Raw genomic sequence first — 27,734 nt, forward strand, 5'->3', positions numbered from 1 at the left:
TCAAGTGAAAAAGTAAAAGTATATGTGAGAATGAGAGCCACCGAGTTTTCTAACTTATGTACTATTTATAGTAATTGAGAATAGCGCTGATGTTGTTAATCACGTCGTTGGTTCCCCACTTGGTGGAACGGTCTAACCGAATGCGACAATAGGAATGTAAGATCGTGCATTTAATTCCGTGTTGAGTATGGGTTATATCTCTTCGAGTCCGTATCACCATAACATTATTTTTAAACATTTTTATAAAATTTGATGGAATACTATAACCATTTTCCTTGTACCAATCAGACTATAAAGATTAAGGATATATCATTAACGTTAGGTGTGTAAATGAGTCGAGCTGAGACTGAAATTCTTAATTAGTTTTCATAAGTTTATATTTAATTATATATATATATATATATATATATATATATATATTTTCGATTATAATTTAATATATATAATAATATACATTATTAAGTTAATTTTTTTATAATATTATAAAGATTAATTAATAATTATCTAATATACATTAAAAAATATATATTGATGACATACTCGTTTAGGCTTGCGAGCCGGCTTAAGCTCGATAAATGAAGCTTAAGCTCAGGCTTGTTTATTAAACAAACTTACTTTTAGACTCCAGCTCGATTAAGCTCTGCTCAATTATGTTTTTCACTAGCCGATCTCAAGTTGTTCGCGAACAGCATAATTGAAAGTAACCTAATAATATTAATATTAACAAACTTATAATAATAATCTAACTGGAGTTTAGGCACTCACAGCACATCACATGTCTGGCTCACACAATAACCGAGTATGATTCAATTTGGTGGAACACTAATGAATGAAATGAACAACAACAAGGTCAACAGATCCGCGTTGACCACGGCCACCCAGTAACCAGCCACAACAATAATCAAATTCCCATCTGGGTTTTGTTCCTTGCGATTGATCAATCAATTTCATATAAAGAAACCCGGATTTTAGATCTGGGTTTACGATGAATCTTTGCCGGAAAGACCCAGGACAACCCACTGATTCATTTTATGAAATTAGAGCTGGATATCCAGATGTCCCGGTGACCAACTTTAGGATCAAGGTACTAAATTTATTATTGTTAAACCCTTTTAAAAGATCTTGAATCTGTGTTCATTTTGTTGTGTTTTAGGTTTCTTGATCTTTGTTTATTAAAATTTTGATGTTTTCAGCTTATGTAATATGTGATATTCAATAATTTGAATTCTTGATCACCTTATTTTTGTACAGTAATATACAAATTGGGTAATTATTATCTTGTTCTTTGATCTTCCTGGTATGGTATAATATTGCTAATTTGCCGCTGATTATTATTATTATTATTATTATTTTAATTTTTATCATCATTAAATTTTATTTAGCAGGAAAATTTGATGATTATTACTTCATAAATTTGATTATATTTTTTGGCATGCATATATATATATATATATATATTGGCACGAATAAGTTTTTCATTTAGCAGGAAAAACTTGATTATTATTTTATTATTATTAGTATTATTATTATTTTAATTTTTATCATGATTAAGTTTTATTTAGCAGGAAAATTTGATGATATTTACTTCATAAATTTGATTATTTTTTGGCACGCATAATTTTTTTTTTGGCACAAATAAGTTTTTTATTTAGCAGGAAAAACTTGATTATTATATCTTCATAGATATAGTTGATCTCCATGTTTTCAAAGACTTATTAAATGGGCTCTGCATTGTTATATATTTGATTATGATTACTTCATCTAGTGATAATTTATAGGATTACTTTCAAGAATTTAGGACCATAAAAGTTTATGGAAGCTGAACTTCAGTAGAAATAAAAAGATAATTAACGGCATACCGTTTTCAAATCCTCTTTTTGCCAGTTTCTTTTTGGAAATTAGGACGCACCTATTCGCTCTTGTTTCTACAGTATTATCTTTTTTCGAAGTTTCTTTTATTTTCATCGTAAATTTGGTTCTTGATGATCATATGTGAGTGATCACTGAAATGATAGTTTGTTAAAATACTTGGAATACCATCTTTTACTAGCATCTAATTATTCTAATGTATAACAAACATGCCCTTAATGATATTTGGCAGCAAAATAACCTTTTCTCTCACATATGTAAAGTGCCCATTAATGTCACAAAATTTAGAGAACTTGTGATGATTGCTAAATAGGTCCATTTGGATCGAAATCTTACTAGAAAAAGAAATATAGCTTTTATATTGCATTTTATAAAATATTTTTTTGGACTATCTGTTACCTATATATATCCTACTCTCATGATCGGTTTCTTGAAGTTCAGGCTGGAAAGACTCTAAGCGTAAGAAGGTGGCGGGCTGCATTTACTCCAGAAGGTTATCTTGATATAGGCAAGTGCCTTAATCGAATCTATTATGGAGTAAGTTTTTTTATTTGTTACCACAAATTATTTTGACAATATATTGTTTAAAACAACATGGAATTATTCATATCCATAGTTTATTTGTGTTTTTTACTATATGGATCCCTTCTTATTGTGTTGTTTGTTCTCTCTGTTTCATAATTCTTATATTTGCTAATATTTTCTTGTATTATTTATTTCACTTTTGGTAATGCTCATTGGTGATAATAGGGAATTCATCCATCGATCAGAGGAGAAGTGTGGGACTTTCTTCTTAGTTGTTATGATCCTAAAAGCACGTTTGATGAACGGGAAAAAATACGACAAAGACGAAGGTAATATATATCTTTCTATGTTATGTAGAGGTGGTGATTTCTTCAATTTACTTAAAAATTTGTCGGTTTTGGCTGTTCTTTTAATCTCAAACGGGTCAAATTAGTAATAGACAAAGTAGCTAAACGGGTCATACTTTTTCTTCTTACATATTTTTGATTAACATGTTTGACCCTTTCCAATATCTACACTACCCTTCAATAAAAAACATTGTAACATTTTCATTTTCTATGGAACGAGGCGGTAAATTTTTTAGATTTTCTTGATGCTTTCAGGGATCAATATGCTGAGATGAAAGAATCATGCAGCCGTATTTTTCCTGTTGTTGGAAGTGGCAAGTTCATCACTGCACGTGCGGTCACAGCAAATGGTGATCCGATACATGATCCAGCTGTACCGCTAGAGACAAATCTTGAAAACCTTCCAATACAACAATCTCAAGAAACTGGTAATGTAAAATTTTATGAGCCCTAAGAACCTTTGACGGTCAAAATGTGTGCCTTTTCTTACGAGTAAACCAGGCTGTGTTGGGTAGACCCAAAATGCTTTTTGTCTAGTTTTGTTAATAATTAACTTGTTTGTCAGGTGTAGTTAACCAATCTTATATTATTTCAATAATAATTTATTTTCTTGAGTAAAACGATATTGGAGGCCTGTGCATTAAGTATACACTTTGGTCAACTTTTAACTTGTTTGACATGTTTAGTTATTTTATCTCGCTTCCAATTTAAATAAAGCAAATCATCTTTGGTAACTTTACGGAGTGAGTCGTGTTGGGTTGACCCAAGGCTCTTTTTGCCAACTATTTTAATAAACAGTTACCGTGGGTCATTGTGATTACAAAAAAAGAAAAATTAATTTCAAGAACAATCTAATTTTTTTTAAATAAAATAATCTAGGAGGTTTATGCATTAAGCATACCCGTTGGGTGAGTTTTGACCTATTTCTTTGTAAGTTATTTTTTATATTCAACTTTGACCGACCCATTCATAAGTAAATAAGTTGAAATTGCCATCTCTAAATCGTTGCTTATCACTAATGAACCGTGTTGTGTACTTGCAGTTGGTCCAGTTCCAGACACAGTGGAATCTGGAGAGCATGATAAGGAAATAATTCAATGGAAGCGTGCTCTACATCAAATAGGTTGATATATATATAAATATGAACACTTACTCTCAATTTTGTTTCTTTAAATTTTAAAACAAAAGTAGCATGCAAGTTTTGTGATGTTAAACTACAAATTTATGGCAGGTCTTGATGTAGTTCGCACGGACAGGTCACTAACGTTTTATGAGAAGCAAGAGAATCTTGCAAAACTTTGGGATGTTCTTGCTGTCTATGCTTGGTATGATAAAGATGTTGGTTATGGTCAGGGTGAGTAATATGTTTTTGTTAATTATATTTGGTACATTGACCTTTTTATTTATAAGTTGGGGTGTGAATGAGCCGAGCCCGAGCTTGGCTCGTATAACTTATTAGGTCTCGAGCTTGAGCTCGGCTCGATTTGAGCCACAAATTCAAAAGCTCTAGTTTGGCTCGTGAGTAATTTTATAAGTTTGAGCTCGGCTCGTTTATTATTTAATTGCTGTTCATCTACATTTATAATTAGTTTTTTATATATATTTTACTGAATAGTTTTATATATAACATAATACATGTTATGTAGTTATTTTTATCATAATTTGAGTATAGTAATTGTTATATAAATATAGATGTAGGATCATATACAAATTAACATTAACATGAAAAGCGTAGGAACCGATTAGTAACTGACACGAGATAAAATTGGTGTATGATTAGTTGAGAGAATTGTATGTGAAGAGTTGTATTTCTTGTGTTATTATATAGATGATTTACAAGGGGTATAAATAAGATACTAAGTAATCCAAAGAGTCCCCTAGTTATGACTATTATAAATGCTGTCTAATAACACATGACACTCAACCTATTTTCGAACAAGGGTATAATGGTAGTTTACTCCTGTTTTGTATTTGGCAAACCCTTGAATTAAGGGAACTGACTAACCGTTTTTCAGATTTGCAATTTCTTTTCTAGAAAAAAGGTATATTATTTAGGCTACATCAAATCTAAGGGCTCATTTGGTTGGAGAATTTCAAAGGATTTCAAGGGAACTGGAATTAGAATTCCATTGTTTGGCTTGTTTGGTTGGTATGAGAAGGAATTGGAATTGGATTTGATTTCCAATCAAATTCATCATTTAATGGAATTTAGATTCCTTCAATATATCAAAGGATTTCAAGGGATTTCAAAGGAATGTTTACAATTTACTCAAATAACCTTAGCAAGTAGCAACCACAATGACCAACATATTCACCGACTACCACCACCATTTTTTCTGGGCACCAACATTTTATTCCGGCACCATCATTTTTTCCGGCCACCACCAACGCAATTCCGGCGAGACCTGAATCATGTTTTTCCGACCCGGAAAAAATGGTTAATCACCGTGTTTTTCGGCCAGATATAAACGTGCGGTTTCCGGCCATGTTTAAATCTACGTAACCCTTTTTTCAACAGTTTTGATTGCTAGCGGTGGTCAGAGATGGTAGTTGATGGTGCCGACCGACGGTGGTAGCAGAGGCGTAGTGGTGGTGGTGATGATTGTGACCGGTGGTGGTGGTCTTTAACTTCAAAGAAAATGAAAGTCTGATAATTTTTCAAATGGGGGTTGTTTTGAGTTTTGATTTTTATTTCATATTTTTTTATGAAGGTCTTTTTAAAGAGCCTTTAATTCCAATTCAGTAAACCAATATATGAACCAAACATGTTATGGGTTTTAAGGGATTTCTTCAAATTCCAATTCCAATTCCAATTCAAATTGCAATTCCAATTCCAATTCAATTCCAACGAATTCCACGAACCAAACGCCTCCTAGGGGTTTAGGCTTGGAGAATTTTTTTAAATCACGAATAATGTTCTAGACGAGAACACATGGAGTAATCATTATGTGACTTATTTTTGAATTTTCACTTACTTTTTGTTAGATAACTGTATGAATTTTTAATAACTGATATATGATACAGTGCTTGTTTTACTATCATTCATTCAGTCATCATCAAAAGGATTGTAACAGCATGTATGATATATTAGTTATTAAAAAGTCATACAGTTTATCTAACAAAAAGTAAGTGAAAATTCAATAATAATTAATAAGTCTTAACACATAATGAAAACTCCATGTGTTCTCATCTAGAGCATTATTTGTGATATTAAAAAATTCTCCAGAAACGTGATTAACCTAAATCCATAGATTTGACGTAGCCTAAATAATATACTTTTTCTAGAAAACAAATTGCACGTCCCAAAAGTAAACCGACAGTCGGTTCCTTTAATTCAGGGGTTTGCCAAATACAAAACAGGAGTAAAATACCATTATACCCATATTCGAAAATAGGTTGGGTGCCACGTGTCAGTTACTAATCGGTTCCTACACTTTTCATGTTAAGATTAATTTGTATATGATCATGCATCTGCTTTTTTAATCATAACTAAGACATTACTTATTTATTGAGCAAGGGACCGCCAGTGGCGGATCTAGACATCAATTTCAGGGGTAACGTTCAAAAAAATTTGTTTTACCGTATTTCACACAATGTAAACTAGGGCCGTCTCCGAGAATCGTGAAACTTTTTTTGCCGAAGGAGGAAAAAATTGGCCCTTAAATTAGTTGAGTATTTGGGTTTAAACATTAAAAATACATATTTTTAAAATATATATATAATTAAAAAATAAAAATTCAGGCCTATCAGGGTGTCGGGCAAGGATCGGTCGACCACCCATTCGGTTGCACAAATCTGTCTTGATAAGCTTCATTTTAGAAAAACATCTTTCAACAGTTGCAACCTGCTAGCTTCAATATTCGATAAACCAAAGGAAAAGTGGTGACTTTCCCATCTCCACCATTACACGAGAAAGGTCGCACATTACACCCATTTTTGCAAGATTATCATCTTCCTTTAAAGTGTGATAAAAGGTCGCAAGATCATCAGCGAAATACATCATCTTTCATCATTGCTAAAATCATTCGGATGCATCTTATAAAATGACACTATCTTAGATATATCAAACTTAGAAAATGAATTGCAAGGATTTAAACTGGGCATATTTTCTATCAAACTAGTTGAGACATCACTGAATCTGTTTTCATGTTCTTGAATTTGCATATCCAAAACCATATTAAAAACTTCAACCTCAAAATGGTGTCGAGTGGTGGTGTCTGGTGCAACGCTGTTTGATGTCTGGCTAGTTTCCAATTTCCAAACAACGAGTATTATTTTGAAAATGGTTAATGGGTTTTAATTGATTTGGGCTTTAAACTTTGGTTGGGCTTTTCTTTAGGTGAACTTTTAAATTGGTTGAGCTTTAAAACAAATAGGGGTAACGTCATATTTTTTCCGGGGTAATGAAATACGAAAACCTGCCCAAAAAAATAATTTTTTATACTATTGACGAAAAGTTGAGGGGTAACGGAGGCTACCCCTACCATTAAAAGAAGTAGTTGTCTTCAAGATTCTAATTCTAAACTGAACACTTTATACAGGGATGAGTGATATTTGCTCCCCCATGATTTTGCTTTTTGAAAATGAAGCAGATGCATTTTGGTGCTTTGAACGATTGATGCACAGATTGGTGAGTATATTATTTTTCATGTAACTATTTTATATTTATTGTCGATTAAATATTAATTACACGTTTAAAGAGAGGGAATTTCAGGTGCACGGCAAACAACTCCGTGGGGGTTGAAGCACAACTTGATATCTTGGCTAATGTGAATCAAGTTATTAATCCTAAACTTCACCAACATTTAGGTATTTTCACATAAATAAATAATAAACAAATAAAAATCTTCTGTTAAATTCACATATGCATATGCAGAACACCTTGGTGGAGGCGGTTATCTATTTGCATTCCGAATGCTTATGGTGTCGTTTCGGCGAGAATTTTCTTTTGGAGATTCATTATATTTGTGGGAGGTAATAAATAATAATAATCTGGTCAAAAAAGTATATTTATTATTTAAAAACATTTTGTGTTTTGAACCGAACAGATGATGTGGGCTTTGGAGTATGATCCCGAATTGTTCTCAATATATGAAGGATCAGAAACGCACAATGATAATGATGCTCACAAACCGACACGAAAATCCAAACGTCAGTATGGCAAGTATGAAAGAGCAAACAGGAGAAATCGGGCCGGGTCCAGAAACGGGTCCGGGCCTGGGTTGGGTGCACCACTTCCTATATCTGTCTTTGTTGTAGCGAGTATCCTCAAGGACAGGAACGACAAGTTACTCAGAGAAGCTCGGGGACTAGATGATGTTGTAAAGGTTGACCTTTTGACTTTATTTTGGTTTTATTGTTGAAGGGTTTAATGGGTCAAACGGGTCGAGTAGATGTTATTTAAAATGTTTACGTCTGCTTAAATAGATTGATTCGAACAAAATAGATAGCATTTTGGTATGATAGGTTTTATAAACATATTTTAATACATTAACAACTTGATTTTGTTTAAAAGTCAACAAAAAATGTTGACCGCTCACCCCGACATGACCAAGCCTGTTTTTGCCTTTTTGGCTCACATTGAAAAATAACCTGTTTCAGCTTTTGAATTGTTTTGCTAAGCAAAAATGTTCCATTTTTTACATGCTGCTAATTTTTTGAAATAATTTTTATTTATTTTCTAGAGTCTAAATGACATGTCTGGGAATATGGATGCTAAGAAAGTTTGCAGAGGAGCTATGAAAATTTACAAAAAGTATCTAAAAAGGTATTTTTTTTTAGTTTATATTAATGCTATTTTAAGTAAATTTCGTTAAGATAAATGTGATTTGCGAGTCATTGCAGGCAAAAACGAACAAGCTTCTTTGGCTTCTTTTGATCTCTTCAGGTTTGAGTTTTGATGGTTGTTTTTGTGTTTAAAAGCCGATCAGATGCAGTGTCGGGGGCACTATTTTTTTTGTGAGTTGATGGTCATTGAGCCTTTTTTTTTTCTTACAAGACAAATGTACAAGTCATCTTTGTATATGTATAATGTGTATGTAGCAACAATATTGTGTAAATACAAAGATGCTCCTGTTCTTGTTATTGTCTTCTGAGTAATTATGTTTACCGGTACATGCAACATGCAAATACGAGTTTTGTTAAGGGTGTAAATGAGTTAAACTGCTCATCAGCTATTTGAGATTGACTTGTTAGAAACTCAAGTTTAAGTTGAACGTGTCGTGATATGACATGACTAGCAATTATATATAAAGTATTTAGTTATCTACGAGATTAATAGCGCTCTTACCATTGAACTACAAGTATTATCTTTCTAAAGCCTTACAATTACGTATCGTAATTGCTCTTCTATTATACAGTTAACATTTTACCCTTTTTATTGAAATTTAAATTTTTTGTCCATTTGAATTAACTAAATTATGAAATAGACTCGCGTTTTATCCTTTATTTGCATGTTTGGTTTGGATTTAGAAAAGGACTAAACATGCAAATAAAGAATAAAAAGTGAAAGTCATTTTAAAAAGGATCAATTTCATAATTTAGCCAATTTAAAAGTACAAAAATTATAATTTTCTCCTTTTCAATTTATAATACCAAGTGAAAAAACCAAACGTCGATATGTTTGACATCTCTTAGTGGATAATCATTGTATATGATGTTCCTAAATTATTAGACATGGGTAAGTTGAGTTTAAAATCAGAAAATAGATTTGCTAGGGAAAGAGACTTTGTTGAAATTCGCAACATGTACTCAAATTTTGGCTGAACTTTTAAAAATCATATAAAATCACCCAATTGTTTGTTTGGTTTGGGGCGTATTCTATAATTTTTTATAATGACTGAAAATATGGACAATAGATATATGACAACTGCAACGCGAAACAACATAGCTGGCAGAATGGCTTAAAGCTGAATTTTCAGTTAATTTATTGATATCTCCTGTTTTTTAAAATATTATATAAAAATCAGTCGTTAACCCGATTAATGTGATTCTTTTTTGATTGGAATTTGTTGAGATTGTACGCCAAACTTCACGTACCATGCTTTGGGCCTTCATATCAGACGAGTCTACCTCTAATGTGTTATCGTGTATTTTGATTCATACATGTTATAATACTAATTTTTGGTATAACTTCGGTTTAGGTAAATCTTATATTTGGCTCATGAATGGAATATAAGTATGACGATCGAGTCCTGCATAGGTATTGGACAAGGCAATGTTTGGTGGGCAAGCAAATGATTGACGCGAGGATATTATATCCTTAAGCATATTCATGCTAGCTAAAAGTATAAAAGACAAAAGCTTTGCTGTAAGAAGGTTCGGGTTCATGGTCTCGGATCAGATTAAACTTTAATATGGGAAATGCTCTTGTTTAAATCAAGTAATTATTTTTAAAATCACATGACACGTAGATTAAGATCCCAAATGAGTTTTTTGGTAAGTGTGATTTTTGTGTACAATATCAAATGCTAACTTTCGTAGTCTTCAGATCATAAAGGGAGTGTTTGACATGTGTTGTTTAGTTTGAAGTATTAAAAAAAAAGGGTTGGAAGACCAAGAAAGAATAAACATCGAGGAGAAGATATACCCACCTACAATTAAACGTTCACCTAGAAGACGAAGAAAGAATAGAATTAACCAAATGATAAGACTAACAGGAGACATAAAGTTAAAGCTTTGTGGTGGGTATTGACACCGTGAAAAGACATGCAAAAATGCAATACATCAAGATCAACCATCAACAAGTAAAACAAAACGAGAAAAAACAACATAATTTTCTCGTGTCTAATATTTTTTTGTGTTTTATAATGTTGGTTTGATCATTTTGGAATATTTGAAAGCTACTGTATTGCCAACTCAACTAAGAGTGTTCAGTATAACGACGGTACGATTCATTTTGGGATGATGTAAGCATTTGACATCTTTTTAAGTTTTGTTCTCTTAATCTAGTGCATGCATGTTGATTTTAAGTTTTGTCAAAGCTAGTAATCTTTTTTTATAAAATATTATGTGAGGACATATATGCGTCGCTCATGTTAGAAATATACAACCTATAAATTATGTTAGAAATTTAAAAATACTTTTTTTTATATATTTGCTAACGATTAAAAATGTCTAACTTCAATTGAATTTATTAGCTTCGATATGTCTGTCTTAAAACTGACTCGGTTTGGGTTTAAATTAGGAAGTGATGTAATTGATGCTTTTAGAAAGATCATGTAAATAGTTCTTTTAATTAGTTCATTAATGGTAATACCGTCATTTAATTAATTAATTTTAAGAAAATGGATAAATATGTAATATATGTAGTTTATGAAGGGGAAATATGTAATTGATTTTTAAGAATTTGATAAATATGTACTAAGATAACTTAGGATGGGATATATGTAAATGCCCCATAATATAATATCCATTAGTTAACAAAATTTATGCACACATGAATAGGGGTGGACGGAGTGGGGGCGGGAGGAATCTGTGCCGCCCGTTATCATCAGGAGCACCGCCCCATTCCTTTGGCACCGAAGAAAACAGCCGGGGCAGCTTGGCCATGCTGCGCTCCAACCCGAATCAAACGGTTATATTAACGGTAATATGTAAAAAACAAATCGATTATTTCTACCTTATATATTTAACCTTTATTCACTCACTTTTTAAATACAAGCATTTATTCTTTCATTTCAAACTCTCAAAATCTGTATATTTTTTTTCACAACGCAAACAAAACTGCCTCCGAGAGCATGACTGGCTTCGTGGATTTGGCAAGGGTCTGGATGCACGTGATGGACAACAACCATGACGTATCGCAAAACAATTTTTTGCCTTTAGTTCAAGAGGTCTATCAACAAATTGGAGGTGTTGGCGAGCAAACCAGCCATCAAGTTTGGCAAAGTAGAGGGATGCCATGTTTTAATGTTTTTTGAATATAATTTTTTTAATGAATGTTATTTTAGATGTTTTATTTGAATATATTCATGTTTTTTAATTTTAATTAGGGAATAATATAGTTAATTTAATTAAAGGAAAAAAATAAATTGTTGAAAGATGGTTTAAGATGCATTGTAAGGATTGAAAGATGGATCAAGAAAGAAAGATGTGGCGCTAAGGTAGAGAAAAAAAATGAATGTTAAGAATGATGAAGTATGGTTAGGGGGGGTGGGATGCACTCCCACTCCCACCGGCACTACCTTTAGGGACAGATTTACATTGAAGGTAAAGGGTGCACGAGAAACCCCCAAGTTTTGAAATTATAGTGTAATGTTATGTAACACCTCAACCCGGAACAGGCTGACGTGTTACTATTACAGATATCATAAACCAAACACAATCCATTTAAAAGGAATAAAAAAAATAATCCAAGAGCAACCAACGAGTTAAAACCACTTCGACGGAAAATTCCTAAGTCAAATTTATTAAATGCGAAAATAAATAAAAGTCTTTATTCATGAGCTTCATTTTACTCTCATCACTGATTTCCCTGATTTTCCGGATTACCTGCCAACAAAATAAGACAAACACAAACAAGAAAACACAGCTAAGCCAAAAATTGCCCAGTAATGGATAGAACAATAGTACATGCAAAGACGAACTTACGAAAAGCAAAAGAAAATAGAACTGACATTTAAAATCATAACAAGGCTAACTGAAAATAATACGGATATTGAAGGGAAACTGATGCAGATGCAAATACAAAACATAACCAAATTACTACAGAAACCAAATCAGATACTTAACTATAATCATAAACATATACAAAAACATATATCAAACTACACGACAATGGTATATTAACATAAATAAGTCGTGTACACAGAAGCACCCAGAGCCAGAAACAGAGGGGTACACAGCTAGCTAGTCCATGCACCAATGAGATGGTACGTGTGGCGTACACGCATTGTTCCATCCCCCAGAAGTCAGAAGTCAGAAACCAGAACAGAACTAGGATCGATCCATACGCCCCTAAGTGGCCCTAACACTATACAAGTACTAGTTAGAGACGCCGTGAACTTTAATTACGCACTGTCACGACAAGTGCCATGTCGTTGACGCCCCAACGACAAGTCAAAAAATGCTCAGGTAACAGAGTACTAAGTTAAAACCATGTAACTAAACATATTGAAACCGGAATATGCAATAAAGAGTACAAATTATATGATCTGTTGTATGCTACAAAAATATATTATATAAAATAACTAAACTCAAAATGTAACTGACGCATAACGAAAATCCGTACTACAAAGTAACGGAATAGATCTATTATAGATTGAATTGTCACTCGCTTAGTGATCCAGCATCCAATTTCTTCCAAATATCTGTTTCCCTCTAACACAAGCGCAGCACATACATCCCATGATGATTGTATTATTTTCCCCTGCACATGAAGTAAAATTTACATTGACACCAATAATAAGATATGCAATTTTAATATGCACCAGCAATGTCAAAATTCCAAACAATTGACAAGAATTATGCTAATTTTAAAAATTGTACTTGAAATATATAGAAAGTGTAAAAAAAATCAATTAAAAAAAGCACAAATTGACATGGGCATATTTTTCTAGAGTTTAATTATCAAGCAAACCCAAGCAAATTCAGAATCGTGCAACAGTAGTTGAAACACTATTTTAGCTATTGTTGTAGAGGCAATATTACTACCTTTAAAAAGATGACTATTCTTAACAATCATGAAGAAAATTATGTGTTGATACAAAAGCATGCTTGTATATCTATAAAAACTTAGGACTACATACAATATCATAGAAATTTGTTGAATAGTAAACTTCTGGTGCTAAACTTGTATCATGTTCCAATAACAGTTCATTTGACTTCTAAAAACTGTGCCTATATAATAGAATCAAACCTTTAAGGCGTTATCGTTCTCAGACACTCCAATTTTTCAATGGGTAACTAAAAACCGACTTGAAGCTTCTTGTCGCTTCCTGTTTCAGTCCTAAATACATTTTTACATAACCAATTAAATGCCAAATCTGACTAATTAAATTGAGAAGTACAAACAATTAAAATATAAACAAAGAAAGTATACATAAAGCACTAAAAAGATAATTTTTAATTATGACCCGAAGCGCATTCAACACTTTAATCTTGTTTTGTATCTTTTATAGTTTGTAAGCACATGGATCTTCACCATAACCATCTCAAGCTACATACATTCAAGACCAATTGCTGCTATTAAAACAAATGAACTCAAAAGTATATCGTTTCCATAAAACAGTTTACATACATCTACGAGTGTTCATGGTTTAGCTTAAAACCATGAAACCATCCAAACCAATCATCAATTTGTTTTTGCGGTCGTTTTTTTATCAAGTGTTTGGTTGGTTGGTTTTCAAATTTCTGAAACTGTAGGGAACGCTTACGACTTAAGTTTGCGATCTTTACTCAAAAGTCAAAACCGGTTGTAAGAAAACAGACCACTGTAGAATGTTGTGAACTATGAAACCAAAATAAAAAATAAAATTCGCATAAGAGTCAAGACACGCAGATATGAAAATCGCACAGAGCCATGTAATTGCAGGATCATAATATCACAAAACCATTGATTTTGCCGATTTGCCTAGTTGTTCATTGTTTGTGGGACAACCTTGTTTGTATGAATAAAATGAATTAATTTTTTTGAAAAAATCTCAATAAAAATAACAAGTACACAAAAAACTTACATGTCTTATCTCCTTGTTGCTGGGTTGTGGCTGTCCAGTAATGACGATGTGGGCAATTGTGGCGACTTGGTGTTTCATCCTTATGGCTTAGAGATAAAAAATTAGGAATAGATCTCACGCTAAGAGGGAGCCTTTGTTTTAGGGTGATCGTGATTAGGTTAGGAAGTAGATTTTAACTGGTGTTCTTCCTACAACTTTTGAGGAAATTGAAATTTTTTGAAAAAATTCACTTGGAAATTATTTAACCGCCTTTATATTTTTTTAACCTTACTTACATTTTAGTAATCATTTTTTTCTAAATTTAATTTTTTACTAGTAATAGTAAACTTCAATCTTTACAAGTCATATATAATCTAAATAAATGATTAAGTATTTGATTGGAGCAGCTTTACTCGTAACAACCCCGTTTAACATGTTACAAGACTATACAAGTTGCATTTAACTATGATCACGACATAATAAAACCCAGTTTTATCTATTCAAATCCAACAAAATCAATTAAGACCCAGTTTGATATATTAAAACCCTAACCAATAACCTATATATAACAAATGTATGAAATTATAACTCATTGTTTATATTCTCATAGTATATAATTATACATAGTAGCTAATAAATGTAAATAAGTTATTTAGTTAAATTTTTTACATAAGAACTTTAAATTTACTTTTAACAATTATCTTCTTTTTCTAAAATGATTTCCCAACTTATTTTTCGCTAAAAGCCTATTTTGAATAGTATTAACCATCATTGGTCTGTACAAACCAATATTAATCTAATTGACCTTAATTAGACATGTGGTATAAACTTTCATAGAGTGATAACCACCCCCCACCAGCACCACCACCACCACCACCACCACCACACACACTTTTAGCTTTGTTTGTCAAAGATTAGCCCCTAAAGAACCATCATTGGCAAATGTTGACCATATATATTTGGCCATCACTAAATCAACGTTAACGACATATAACCACTTATAGCACTCATTGACCATCATTTCCTCACTAATCATGATTAAATAACTACTCTCAATGAGCTTAACCAACTTTCCAATTGAACCAGCTGATTCAGATTGCTTTTAAAATCCATGGTATTTACAAGAACTTTTTAGACTGGTTTTTCACCCTATGATTCTTCTTTAAAATTGATAGAATTAACCGTTGACATATAGGAGACTAAAAATTAGTCTATACAAAAGGCATTTTTAGTATTAATAATGTATTTTCCTAAAATTATAGAACAAATTACGTCTCTTACAAGATTTTATGAGACTGATATTTAGCCTCTAATAATTACCTTAAAATGGTATAATTTATTCTAGATAATTGAAAATTGAAAATTAGTCTTTAATCTTTTCATATAAAAAAGACAGTCACAACTGAAAATCACTCCCTATCTGAACTGTTCGGGGAATATTTAGGACTGATTCACTAGTCTCTAATAGGGTTCCTTCATATCTAAGACTGAAGACCCGTCGCTAATACATTCACGACATTTTCATTATAGCATGGACATGTTTGGGGACTGAAATTTAGTCGCTAATAATTTATCTTCCAAAACCTTATATTGCGCAGACATGTTTGCGACTGAAATCTAGTCTCAAATAAGGTGCCAAAATATTAGGGACTGATTATTAGTCCTAAATAAAAGCCATATAAAATTCAGTCCCCAATATTATTAGGGACTGATAAACCAGTCCTAGATAGTACGTATTTGAGACTGATATATCAGTCTCTAATATTTAAGTCTCTAATGGTCCCTTTTTTAGTAGTGAGAGTCAATACTAAAAGTGAACGAAAACAGAAACCGTACTATGAAATAACAGTATATAATTAATACTATGATAGAAAGAAACCAGAAACCGTACCTTAGTTGAATTAGCAAAAGCAAAGTACGACAAAACAAGAAGTTGTCCTCACAGGAGCAATTTAAAACCTACAGTTTATTTTCACCAATTTTAAATTACTAAATTGTGTTACTCGATTGGACTTGAGGGTTCGATGATTTATCCCGCGACGGACTCATAACGTTTGTTATAACATAAAATATTAATGAAAACCAATACTTTGATTTATTATCTAATAAACTGTGAAAGGAATAAAATTCATATTTCTAGCATTATAATAATACCAACTCACATAATTTCTTCAATCATGGTGTGAGTCAGGGAGCATAAACTAAGTGACAAAAAACTTTAGAAATTTTCCAAGTTCATAAGCATAATTATAGTTGTTTATACATGTTACTAGTTAGATAAAATCTAGACTTGGTTATATATATATATGCATCCAAGTATTCATAATATGAAACCCAAGTTAGTTGAACAAAGCAAAACAAAAACGCTTGATTTATTTATTTATTTATGCCTACATATGTTCTTCCAAAACAAAATCTTATATTAAACATTTATTAGTCGCCGGAACGAAACGGAACTCAAGATGATACATACAATCAAAATTATTAACTCGGTAGCCGAACAAAACTAAATGGAGCGGGAGCGGCGACAGAATACGGATGCGTGATGGTGGTTGAATTGCAGAACAGGACGTCAAATGGTGAGCAACAATGACGGTGCGCGGTGGCTGTAGTGGGGTAACAGTAGTGGATGATGGTTGAACATAACTGAACCAAAGGTTAACCATAGTGGTGACAACAAGCGGTGAGGGGGGTGGTGGGCGTCGCCGTTTTCCGGCAGCGAGTTGCAGGGCGGCGGTAAGGTGAACACGATCTGGATGCACGTTTGTGACAAGATTATATAATCAACCGAACCTTGCACCCCAAGCTTCGCTACAATCGTTTGGATTTAGGATTTAGATATTAAGTTTCAAATTCAAAAGGAAAAGTTTTTGCCGGAAAATCATCGTGGAAGATTAAGGTGCTGTTTGATTTTTAAGACAAAAATTGTCAGCAATCTGATTTCATCTGATTTCATGTCTGCAACTGAAGATGTGGTCTGAAGGTCTGCAATCTGAAAATATAATACTGTTTGTTTTATAAACTGGGTATCGTCTACATAAGCTGAAAATTAGTTATCTATCATACATATCACAGTAGATAGAAATCATTTAACGTGTTTAGACTAGTAAAATAGTTGGTGGTGGGCGGTGGATGGTGGTGGTGGCGGACGGTGGGTGGTGGTGGTGATGGATGGTGATGGTGGTGGGTGGTGGATGGTGTTGGTAGCGGATGGTAGGTGGTGGTGGTGGGGGACGGTGGGTGGTGGTGGTGATGGACGGTGATGGTGGTCGGTGGTCGACGATGTTGGTGGCGGATGGTAGGTGGTGGTGGACGGTGGTAGGACGATGGTTGTGGCCGACGGGTGGGTGGTGGTGGTGATGGACGGTGGTGGTGGGTGGCGGATGGTAGGTGGTGGTGGTGGCGAACGGTAGGTGGTGGTAGTGGATGATGGTTATGGCCGACGGGTGGGTGGGTGGGTGGTGGTGGTGATGGACGGTGGTGGTGGGTGGTGGATGGTGGTAGTGGTAGTGGGTGGTGGGTGGTGGCGGTGATGGACGGTGGCGGCGGCGGACAGTGGGTGGTGGTGGCGAACGGTGGGTGGTGGTGGACGGTGGTAGTGGTGGCGGCGCATGATGGGTGGTGGTGGTGTTGAACATTGGGTGTTGGTAGGATGTTAAGAAGTGTGAAGAAGTTAAACAATAGCTTATTTTTTACGACCATAAAAGTAGTTTGCAGATTTTATTTAAAGAAAACAAACTGTCTTCAGAAGCTTATGTCTGCGTGCCCGCAGACATAAGCTTCCTGCAGATGTTTTAAGCAAAAACAAACCAACTTTTGGTATTTGGCAGAACTGGTCCTCCTACTTTATTTCATAATTTGTTTAATATTTACAAAACAAACCTTTATGTTTAGAATTTAATTTAACTAACCCCTAATTTTTTTTCGTTAATTTTCTATTGGGTTATTACATGTTATATATAAAATTCGCAGTGCACCTAGGGATGTCAATTGGTCGGGTTTATGTATTCCCAATCCCATACCTGATTATTAAAGTTTGTCCCAAACCCGCCCCAAACTTATCAGGTTTTAATTGGGTAATTACCTGTTTCGGATTTCCTATCAGGTTTTGACAAAATACCCGTTGGGTATATCCGACCCAAAATCCGTTGGGTTTCTATCGGATTTTGACAAAATATAACTAATCAATTATAAATAATGATTACCATAAAATTGAAATGTCTCAAATAATTGTTATAAACAAGTTTTGACAAATAATATATGTATAATATATTATATATAAATATATATAATATAAAAAAAGTTATGTCGGGTACATCGGGTATGTAAATGGGTCAATGCTATCGGGTAATCGGGTGGGATAATCGGGTATATTACAAATCCCAAACTCGTTCCAAACCCACGAAAATTTTCAAAACTAATCCTAACCCCGTCCCAAACCCTAATGAGTCAGGTATTTTCTGTCCAATTTATGTCGGGGTTTGGCTTTTCCCATCATGTCTGGGTTTTGTTGCCATCTTTAAGTGCACCCATTATAAAATTAGAATGCACTCTCTAATGTAATTAGAAAAGTGATAGTGACTAAGGCATTTCATGTGACTAAGGCATTGCATGGATGTCTCTTTCAATTCTTGTTATGAATGGTTTTCTTATTATTTTTAACATGGTCTATATTGCAAATTTGCAATGCAAAGATTATGGAGAATCTTGCTTATTCTCACTAGAATGTATATATATTTAAGTCGTCCAATTGTGATACCAACCAAAAATTGGGGTAACGATTTTCTGGTGACTTTTCAACTCTTAATTTATTGGTCTTTGCGTTCGTTTATTACTTCTCCTAATTTCTTAAAAGTCTTGGAGACTTACTATGTCCATGTTTGCCTTTGTAAAGTAGTAGATGATATTTTTAATTTTGCTATTCAATTTGGTGGGAAAGCAGTAGAAATCATAATATTTTTACTAACTTACCACAAACATAACTTTATGTGTATATGATATATAATTAACTGGTTTTAGAGCTCGTGTTACACACAGGATAATTTAAATTATAAAATTATAAGTAAAACAAATAATTACATAACGTATATGAAAAAAAATGTATTACACCTATCCTTGTATCTATACAATGTGTACATAAGTTGATTTTATTTGTATCACAACATGATTTTTTTAAATGAACTTAATAAAAAAATCTCCTTGCAAAATCGTACCCGATTTCTATTAAAAAATTCATTATCGGTGTCATATATGTATAATTGAAAGAATTTTGGTTATGAACCATTTCGAAAATAAGACTTCTCATATGATAGTAGTTATAACCACTCAGCCTAAATACAAAAGAGGCGTTAGCTTTATTGATATATTTATCAATTTACCACACATCAAAAGAAAGTAGGATATTAAATTGTAGCAATGGATGTTTTTCAAGAACTATGTTTTTCTGAGCTACACCATAAAAAAGATTTTGATAACTTTCAGAGGGCTTCTCGACTTTGTCATAATGACAACATAAAAAATAACATGTTAACCCATTCAATTTTGTGAATATTTTGTTTCATTTGAGCATAGTTTTGCTTGGCATGCTTCCCATACAACGTTCTGATCAAAACTGAAGAAAAAATTAATTTTGACATAAATATTTCAAATTTGATAAAAGTTAGAAACATTGATAGGCATGGGGGTGGCATGTCGAAAGTGTTCGCAATCTTTTCTTAAATTTTAATAGATGAGGGAAAAATAGTCAATTTGCCAATTCCCGAACCTTTGGATTATTTCAAAAAATGCCCTTAAAAGTAAATTTGAAACTCGAATCATGTTTAAAATTCTAACTTTCATACTTTTGACATTTTAAAGTCAACACTTTGAACCCATAACAAATTTGACGATAAATCTATTTTGCATTTTCAAACTTTTAAAAATACTCAAAAATTTCATTTTTGACCCGTAACAAATTTTGACCTAAATGTAGTTAATTTGTACCAAATAATCTATTTACCAACTTATGACCCATAAAATCAAATTTAACTTCCACAAAAAACCCGAAACAATTTTCATTTGAGTAACATGATTTGTTGTTGATTTTTGGAATTCACAAAGTATTTTGAAATATATAGTAAAATAATATGTTAATATTTATATTTATAAAAATATATAGATATTATATAAATATAGTGTAAAAGGAAAGTGAATAATTATTGATTTATTACATATATTAGGGTATATTAGTTTTGGAGGGAAAAAATTGTGAGAATTAACCAAAACATGATAAATGTCCCATTTATTTTACTTTATTAGAATAGGTAGATTATAGGATATGAGTTTGTGTATTACTCTTACTTCACAACGAGATAAACCATGGCTAATGAAATATTGATGCTCAAAGCAAACTTGAAAAAGGAGGAAACAGCCAAAAGTTGCATCACATGTGTGGGTGAACAAACATTGAAGTGGTTTATATATAAGTAAGGAGTCGAGATAATCAATAAATCGTTATAATCGTGAATGCTTGGTGAAAGGTTGATGCTAACCCTGCCTTTGTTTTAAATATAGAAAGATATAAGAGAATATAATATTGACTATAGATAAGCTTGGCAAACTAATGAATAGGACGGTTTGGGTGATGTGTGCATACATGTAATTGGTCATATTACACTCGATGATTGTGGTTAATTCATCAAAATGAGTCAATTTTGATAAAAGTAGGTCAATTTGGGTTTAATAACGTTATTCAGAATATGTTAATTTAGGTTTACTCAAGTTATACAACAGGCCAATTTGAAGCAATATATTGAAATTTTTGATTTAAAATGGGTCCAAATAAACGAGCACCATCCGTGTCGCCACGGGTATAACATTTTATTTTATCATAACCCCCTGAAAGATATCCGGCGGGTTTTGAGTTGGGGTCTACTGGATGTGTAATTTTAATTAACTAGCGGGTATAACATTGTATACCCAAACCGAATTGTCAAACCGATCGGACTTTTTTATATCCGACTATATATAATTAAAGCATCTAAAAACAATACACAATCAACTTTATGTTGTGGACGTTGATTGTGTGCTTGGTTGCATTAAATCTTTCCCTGAAGGGCTTCGTGTGGGCGGGACGGATTGAGAGCTCAACACATTTTAGATGCGCTGTGTGGAGAGGGGTCTCCTAGTACGGATAGTTTGCTCAAGGCTATTTCTGTGGTTGTTAATTTATTTTTGGGGGGAAGGTGCCCTAGTGTGTTGGCAGAGTTTGTTGCGTCTGCCCTCCTTACGCCATTGCTTAAACCGGACAATGGGATTAGACCTATTGCTGTAGGGGCCATTTGGAGGAGATTGGTCTCTAAGGTGGCTATGAGGGGTGTCGGGAAGGAGATTGCTAAATACCTCTGTGACTTTCAATTTGGGGTGGGAGTCCCTAGTGAGGCAGAGGCCGTGCTTCATAGCACGAACATGTTTTTAAATCAGTTTCACTCGGATGGGTCATTGGCTATGCTTACCGTTGATTTCTCTAATGCCTTCAACTTAGTTGATAGGACAGTCCTTCTACATGAGGTACGTAGTCGATGTCCTTCTTTCCTTATGGGTAGATTATTTATATGGGCAATCGGCTAGGTTATATGTGGGGGATGCTTACATTAGGTCCACCACTGGGGTTCAGCAGGGGGACCCTCTTGGGCCTCTTCTCTTTGCCTTAGTTTTGCATCCACTTGTTCACCGAATCAGAGATCGTTGCAAGCTTCTTTTCCATGCTTGGTACTTGGATGATGGTACGATTATCAGGGACACTAAAGAGGTGGCTAATGCATTAGATATTATCAGGGCCGAGGGCCCTCGGTTGGGTCTTGAATTAAACGTTAAGAAAACAGAATTATTTTGGCCAATGTGCAATGGGGAAAAGGTGCGGGAGGGGTTGTTCCCTTGTGGGATTGGAAGGCCAGTGCTTGGTGTGAAACTCCTTGGTGGCGCTGTAAGTCGGGATGCTGGGTTTATCAGTAGTTTGCTGTGAAAAGGGCATCTAGTGCTGTGGAATTGATGAGTTATCTCCCAAGGCTTCGAGACCCTCAATGCGAGCTTCTTTTGGTTCGCTCATGTATGGGGGTCGCAAAGCTGTTGTTTGGCTTAAGAACGTGCCAACCTATGTACGTGGAGGAAGCTGTTTCTATTTTTGATAATGGCCTTCGGGGGGTGATTGAGGACATCGTGGTTTGTCGGGGGCCGTTCTTCGGGGATTTCCAATGGAGGTTGGCATCTCTTCCGACCCGTTTTGGGGGGTTGGGTTTATGTTCGGCAGGGATGTATCTACATATGCTTTTGTGGCTTCGAGAGCACAATCATGGAGTTTGCAGGATCCCATTCTTCGGGGATGTGGTATTGATGGGTTGGACACTGATTACGGGTGTGCGATGGATTGTTTACGTACTTCACTTCCAGATTTTGATCTTAGCGGGTTCTCTAATAAGGACACCGCCCCCACTAAAGCCCAAAATGCTTTGGCGAGTGCCTTATTTAGTGGAATCGTCCAGAGTTTAGAAGCGAAGTTTGATCTACCTCCTCGCCAAAAAGCGGTGTTTGAATGCCTTCAAGCTCCTCGGGCCCAGGATTTTCTAACAGTCATCCCTATTGAAGGATTAGGCCAACACATATCGGGGTTGGAGTACCGGGCTATCCTTAAGTACCGGTTAATGATCCCTATGTTTTCGATTGATGAGCCTTGCCCAGTTTGCCGCAAAGTCTGTTTGGATTTCTTTGGAGACCATGCGGTGCATTGCAAAGAATTACCCGGTTTTAAATATAGGCATGATTTGGTTAGGGATGTCATGTGCGATAATCTTAAACGGGCAGGGATTTCTGCAAAAAAGGAGGCCCTAGTTAACTTTCTTACAGATCCGCTCGAAGGGAGGTCCACGTTACAACCAGCTGATATTCTTGTGTTTGGGTGGGCAGGGGAAACACGCTTGTGTGGACCTTACAGGAGTGTCTCCTCTTGTCGGGCTCAGGGACCGCGGATTTGTTGTGGGTCAGGCTGCGTTGAAGGCCGAATCAGGCAAAGTTGCCAAACACGAGAAAGCCTGTTTAGAAAATCAACATGTGTTTCTCCCTTTTGCTTTTGATACATTTGGGTTTCTGGCCCCGGAGGCCGTGAATTTTCTAAACAGGGTTCAGCGTGTCGTTCATGGTACTTTGTCGTCTCCTACGACCCACCGCTTTGTTTTAGTAGAATTGGTTTTGCTATTCAAAAGGGGGTTGCGGCGCAGCTTGTTGCCCGTTTGCCTGTCACTTTATTGTAATCGTTTTGATTTTAATGATAAATGAGCGTATTAATAGTTTTCTATATTTCGAAACAACCTGAATATTACATGATAAAATATGCTTTGCAAGTTTAAAGCTAAATAATTATGCTAAAAAAAAAGAAACCAAACTATGGTCAATTAAAACACTAGTAAACAGAAGTGACAGTCATCCACCAAGATTGACGAATATAAAGTAAGTCGTAGCTTCTTAGATTGAAAATAAAAAGTAAAAATTAAAAATCACACGTCTCTTAACACAGCCGCCAGCATGCCCATTTTTGTAACTAGGCGGGTGCCCGTGTGTATTTAAACAGACCCTGATAATCATATAACAATTATGGGAGTTCATGGTTACGTTTAAACCTTAAAACCGGTTGTCAGTTTGGTTTTTGACGTCACAAAAATGTTGCTAACGATTTGGCTCACAGGTTTAACATAGGACTCGTCAAAACCGACCGAGAACACCCCTACGTAGCATATTATTATTTTTTTTATTTTTAAAACTATAAAAACACCACAATCAAATTAAAGTGAATAAAATGCTTATTTTATGGCGCAACTTTTTTGAAAATATATTAGCTGGGGTTCTATTTAAAAGCCACCTCTCTGTTCTCTGTGATATAGTGTGCCTACATTCTACCCTACTTATAGCTTTGCTATTGGTGGGATTCAACTAGATACGATTAATTGATTGATATTAACATAGGAAAAGTCACAGACGCTTAAAATCATGGGGAAAGTTGATTTAAAATTGAAATTGAAATTAATATATGGTTAAAGATGATCAGACAAACTTTTAATTATTCCTGGATTTGACAAAAGTTGATGATGCAAAATTGTAAATATACTAAAGAATTGAAAGTTAACTCTATAAATTGTGTTTAGAAAACAGGCTTCCCTATTTTTTTTACTCATGTACCTTGTGTATCATTATTTTTAAAATTCTTAAAATTAAATTTCTTAATTTGCCTCTGTCTTCCCCTATTATATATAGAGTAAATTCTTAAAATGTCTTCTTTAGAGAGAGAGAGAAAGTCCCAACATGTTCTTACTTTTTTGTATATTCCCAAAAGATTTAAAGCCGTTGGCGAAGACAAGTGTTGAACTAAATCTGTCTTCGCAAATGAGTTTTGTTGAGCCAATCAAAAGTGTTCCAAATTCACCTTCGTCAGCATGTTTTGATCGAAATCTATCTTAAACGACCAAACTTAGTATTAATTTTTCTTTAATATTTAATAATTGAAATTAATTTTACTTGCATTTAGTTTTCCTTCTATAACTTTTAAAATATATGGTTTTACAAAATTTTGAACATGCCATTGAGACGTACTTATTTTTATCTACATGCCAATATAAACTAGACGGGTGTCCGCACGTTGCAGTGGGAAACACCGATCTTGGTAATCACGTAAGAAGTTTATGGGTGCTCATTGTTCTGTTTGAAACTGTGAAACCGTTTAAACCTGTCATTGGTTTGATTTCACAGTTGATTTTTTTCTATAACTTTTGGCCAACCGATTTCAATTTTCAACGGGCTGGTTTTGATTTTCGGCGATACAAAAACGTTACTAAGGTTTGTCTCACGGTTTAATTAAAAAACCATTAAAACCAGACCGCAAACACTTTTAAGTAAAATGTTGTTTTTTACTGAAAATGTTATAGCAATATCATACTCAAATTAAATACAATAAAATGTTCGTTTTTATGGTGCAATGCTTTTTAAAAAATATATGAACATATGAAAAACTTATGACCGTTAAAAATTATGGGGAAAGTTGGGTTAAAAGTGAAAATAAAAAGAATAAATAGGTAAAATATTAAAAGCCTTAGTTGTAACTATTGTTTAAATTTACAAAAAGTGATTAAATTAAAGGGAAAAAAATGTAACTATATTTAATTAATAGAGAATACGCTAATATATATATATATATATATATATATATATATATATATATATATATATGTATATGTGTGTGTGTGTGTGTGTGTGTGTAGGAGGGTTATAGTAAAAAGAAGTAGTTTCTTAAAAAGACTAAAAATAAATCATAGCCATTGGATCATGTTAATCAATGGTTGAGATTTAAAATTACCAAAAACCTACATAATTTTCTAGAATTACTCTTGCATCATTATAACCGACATATTTTCCTAGAATTATTCTTTTACCATAGGTTTTAATGCCAAATGTCAAAAATCTATTGATTCTTATCATTCCTAGAAAACTCTTTATTCTTATTTGAACCCTTATATATATATATATAGAAAAGGATATGCTTCAAATACCATATTTTCCTTTTCAACATGCTTTATGAGCTGTATCTTATGCTTTAAATTTTACATTTTACTTAAAACAAAGCGTCATAATTTGCCCATGTCTCCTTTTTTATATATAGTATAGATTTTTACTCTAAAGTAAGACATGTCAAAATTACTTTGACCTGTCTCAATGTCTCATAATTCAATATAAACTTGACCTGAATCGGTTTTAAGTAAAATTTATATCAGCACGTAGATAAAAATAACATGTTTCAACGCTATACTAGAAATTTTGTAAAATTTTATATTTTAGAAGTTATAAAAGAAACCTGGTGGTAAAACCCGGATGCCCTCAGGATCGAACTGGAGATCACAAAGATCCTAGTCTTCCTTCATTGAGCCACCCATTTCTCCCAAAAGTGTTGTAAGTGAGAATTGAACTTAAGTCTCCATTGAGAAACCCAAACTCCCTACCACCACACCACATTGAAAATGAGATAACTTAGAGGCGCTTAAGGGCTCCGTACGGCTGGGTTGGGCCAGCTGACGGTGGCCTTTAGCCATTGGGTCACCCCCTACGAAGTACCTGGGCATTTTATGTTTGTTGGCCGTTAAAAAAATAATAAATAAAAGAAAAACTAAATATAAATGAAATTAATTATTATAATTAAATATAAGAAAAAGAATAATTAAGTTTGGTCGTCCAAGATGAATTTCTTTCAAAACTTCTCAATGAAGACGGATTTTGAACACTTTTGATTGGCTTAAACAAAACTCTTAAGCGAAGACGGATTTGATTTAAAACTTGTCTCCGTTGACAAGTTTGAACGAATCTTTTGAAAATATTCATAAAATGAAGGATATCTTGGAACTCTCTCTCTCTCAAAAGTAACATTTTTGAAATTTTCCTATATATATAGTATAAGCGTACGCCAATGGTTAAAATAAGGAAATGAATCCTATGTCATAATAAATATGGGGTTTTAGGGTTGTATTTGGAAGTAGAGGCTTCATTCTATGTCTTTGTGGCATCGAGGGCCCAATAGTGGGTGTTTTAGGATCATATTTTATGAGACACTGGTATATGTGGTATGATTGTAATTATCTTTGTGATTTGCCCTTGTCTTTGTGATATGATTCTAAGGTTTGATTTCAGAGATTTACTAACAAGGAGACCTTTCCCCCCCCCCCCCCCCCTCTTAAAGCCCAACATGCATCGACGAGTGCTCATTTTAGTAAAATTGTCCATAACACGGAAACATACTTTGACATGACATGTAGACAAAAATCCGTTTTTAAGTGTCTAGAAGCACCACATGCACAAGATCTTTTACTTGCTATCTTTATAGATGGGTTAGCAATGCATACATCGCGATAGAGTATTGCATGATCTTTAAGCATCGCCTGATCATTATTCCTCTATTTCCGTGTTGATGATATATACCCTGTTTGTTGCAAGAAGTTTTTGGACCCTTTTGGGGAGCACGGTACATTGTAGAGAGCACCCGCGATTCAAGTACTGACTCGATTTGGTTGAGATGTGCTCTTTAACATATTCAAGTGCGTGGAAAATTCTCTTAAGAAAGAAGCACATGTTAATTTCTTATACACCCGTTGGATGGAATGTCAACTCTTAGACCATATGACATTTTGGTCTTTGGGTAGGGGAAACACGCATGTGCAGATCTGACAAGGGTGAGGGGCTCAAAACTTTCATATGAAATCTGGTTAACTTACAGTACGTATATTTATTTTGGACGAAACAGGTAAATCTACACTATTGAGCAAAAAAAAAA

The 27,734-nt window shown here is 33.9% G+C and overlaps 1 protein-coding gene across 1 annotated transcript; it reads left to right on the plus strand.

Annotated features, from left to right (window-relative positions):
- Nucleotides 1–970: 970 nt before the first annotated feature.
- Nucleotides 971–8,588, plus strand: LOC143538397 (rab GTPase-activating protein 22-like). Its single transcript, XM_077031970.1, has 11 exons — nt 971–1,084; nt 2,311–2,406; nt 2,620–2,723; nt 2,997–3,169; nt 3,784–3,864; nt 3,973–4,095; nt 7,283–7,371; nt 7,442–7,550; nt 7,618–7,715; nt 7,790–8,068; nt 8,426–8,588. Exons 1-11 carry the CDS (start codon nt 986–988, stop codon nt 8,555–8,557), a joined length of 1,383 nt encoding a protein of 460 aa, XP_076888085.1. The 5' UTR covers nt 971–985; the 3' UTR covers nt 8,558–8,588.
- Nucleotides 8,589–27,734: the final 19,146 nt, after the last annotated feature.

This window comes from Bidens hawaiensis, unplaced genomic scaffold (genome assembly GCF_021521415.1).
Source record: "Bidens hawaiensis isolate Kalapana, Puna unplaced genomic scaffold, B.hawaiensis_p1.1 tig00011619_1, whole genome shotgun sequence".
NCBI lineage: Eukaryota > Viridiplantae > Streptophyta > Magnoliopsida > Asterales > Asteraceae > Bidens > Bidens hawaiensis.

What these genes read in the sequence shown, in the direction of transcription:
- LOC143538397 (XM_077031970.1), top strand. Translation starts at nt 986, where the DNA reads ATGAATCTTTGCCGGAAAGACCCAGGACAACCCACTGATTCATTTTAT. An exon ending in ACAACAATCTCAAGAAACTG is followed by an intron (nt 3,170 to 3,783) that starts GTAATGTAAAAT and finishes GTGTACTTGCAG; the next exon opens with TTGGTCCAGTTCCAGACACA. An exon ending in AGATGTTGGTTATGGTCAGG is followed by an intron (nt 4,096 to 7,282) that starts GTGAGTAATATG and finishes CACTTTATACAG; the next exon opens with GGATGAGTGATATTTGCTCC.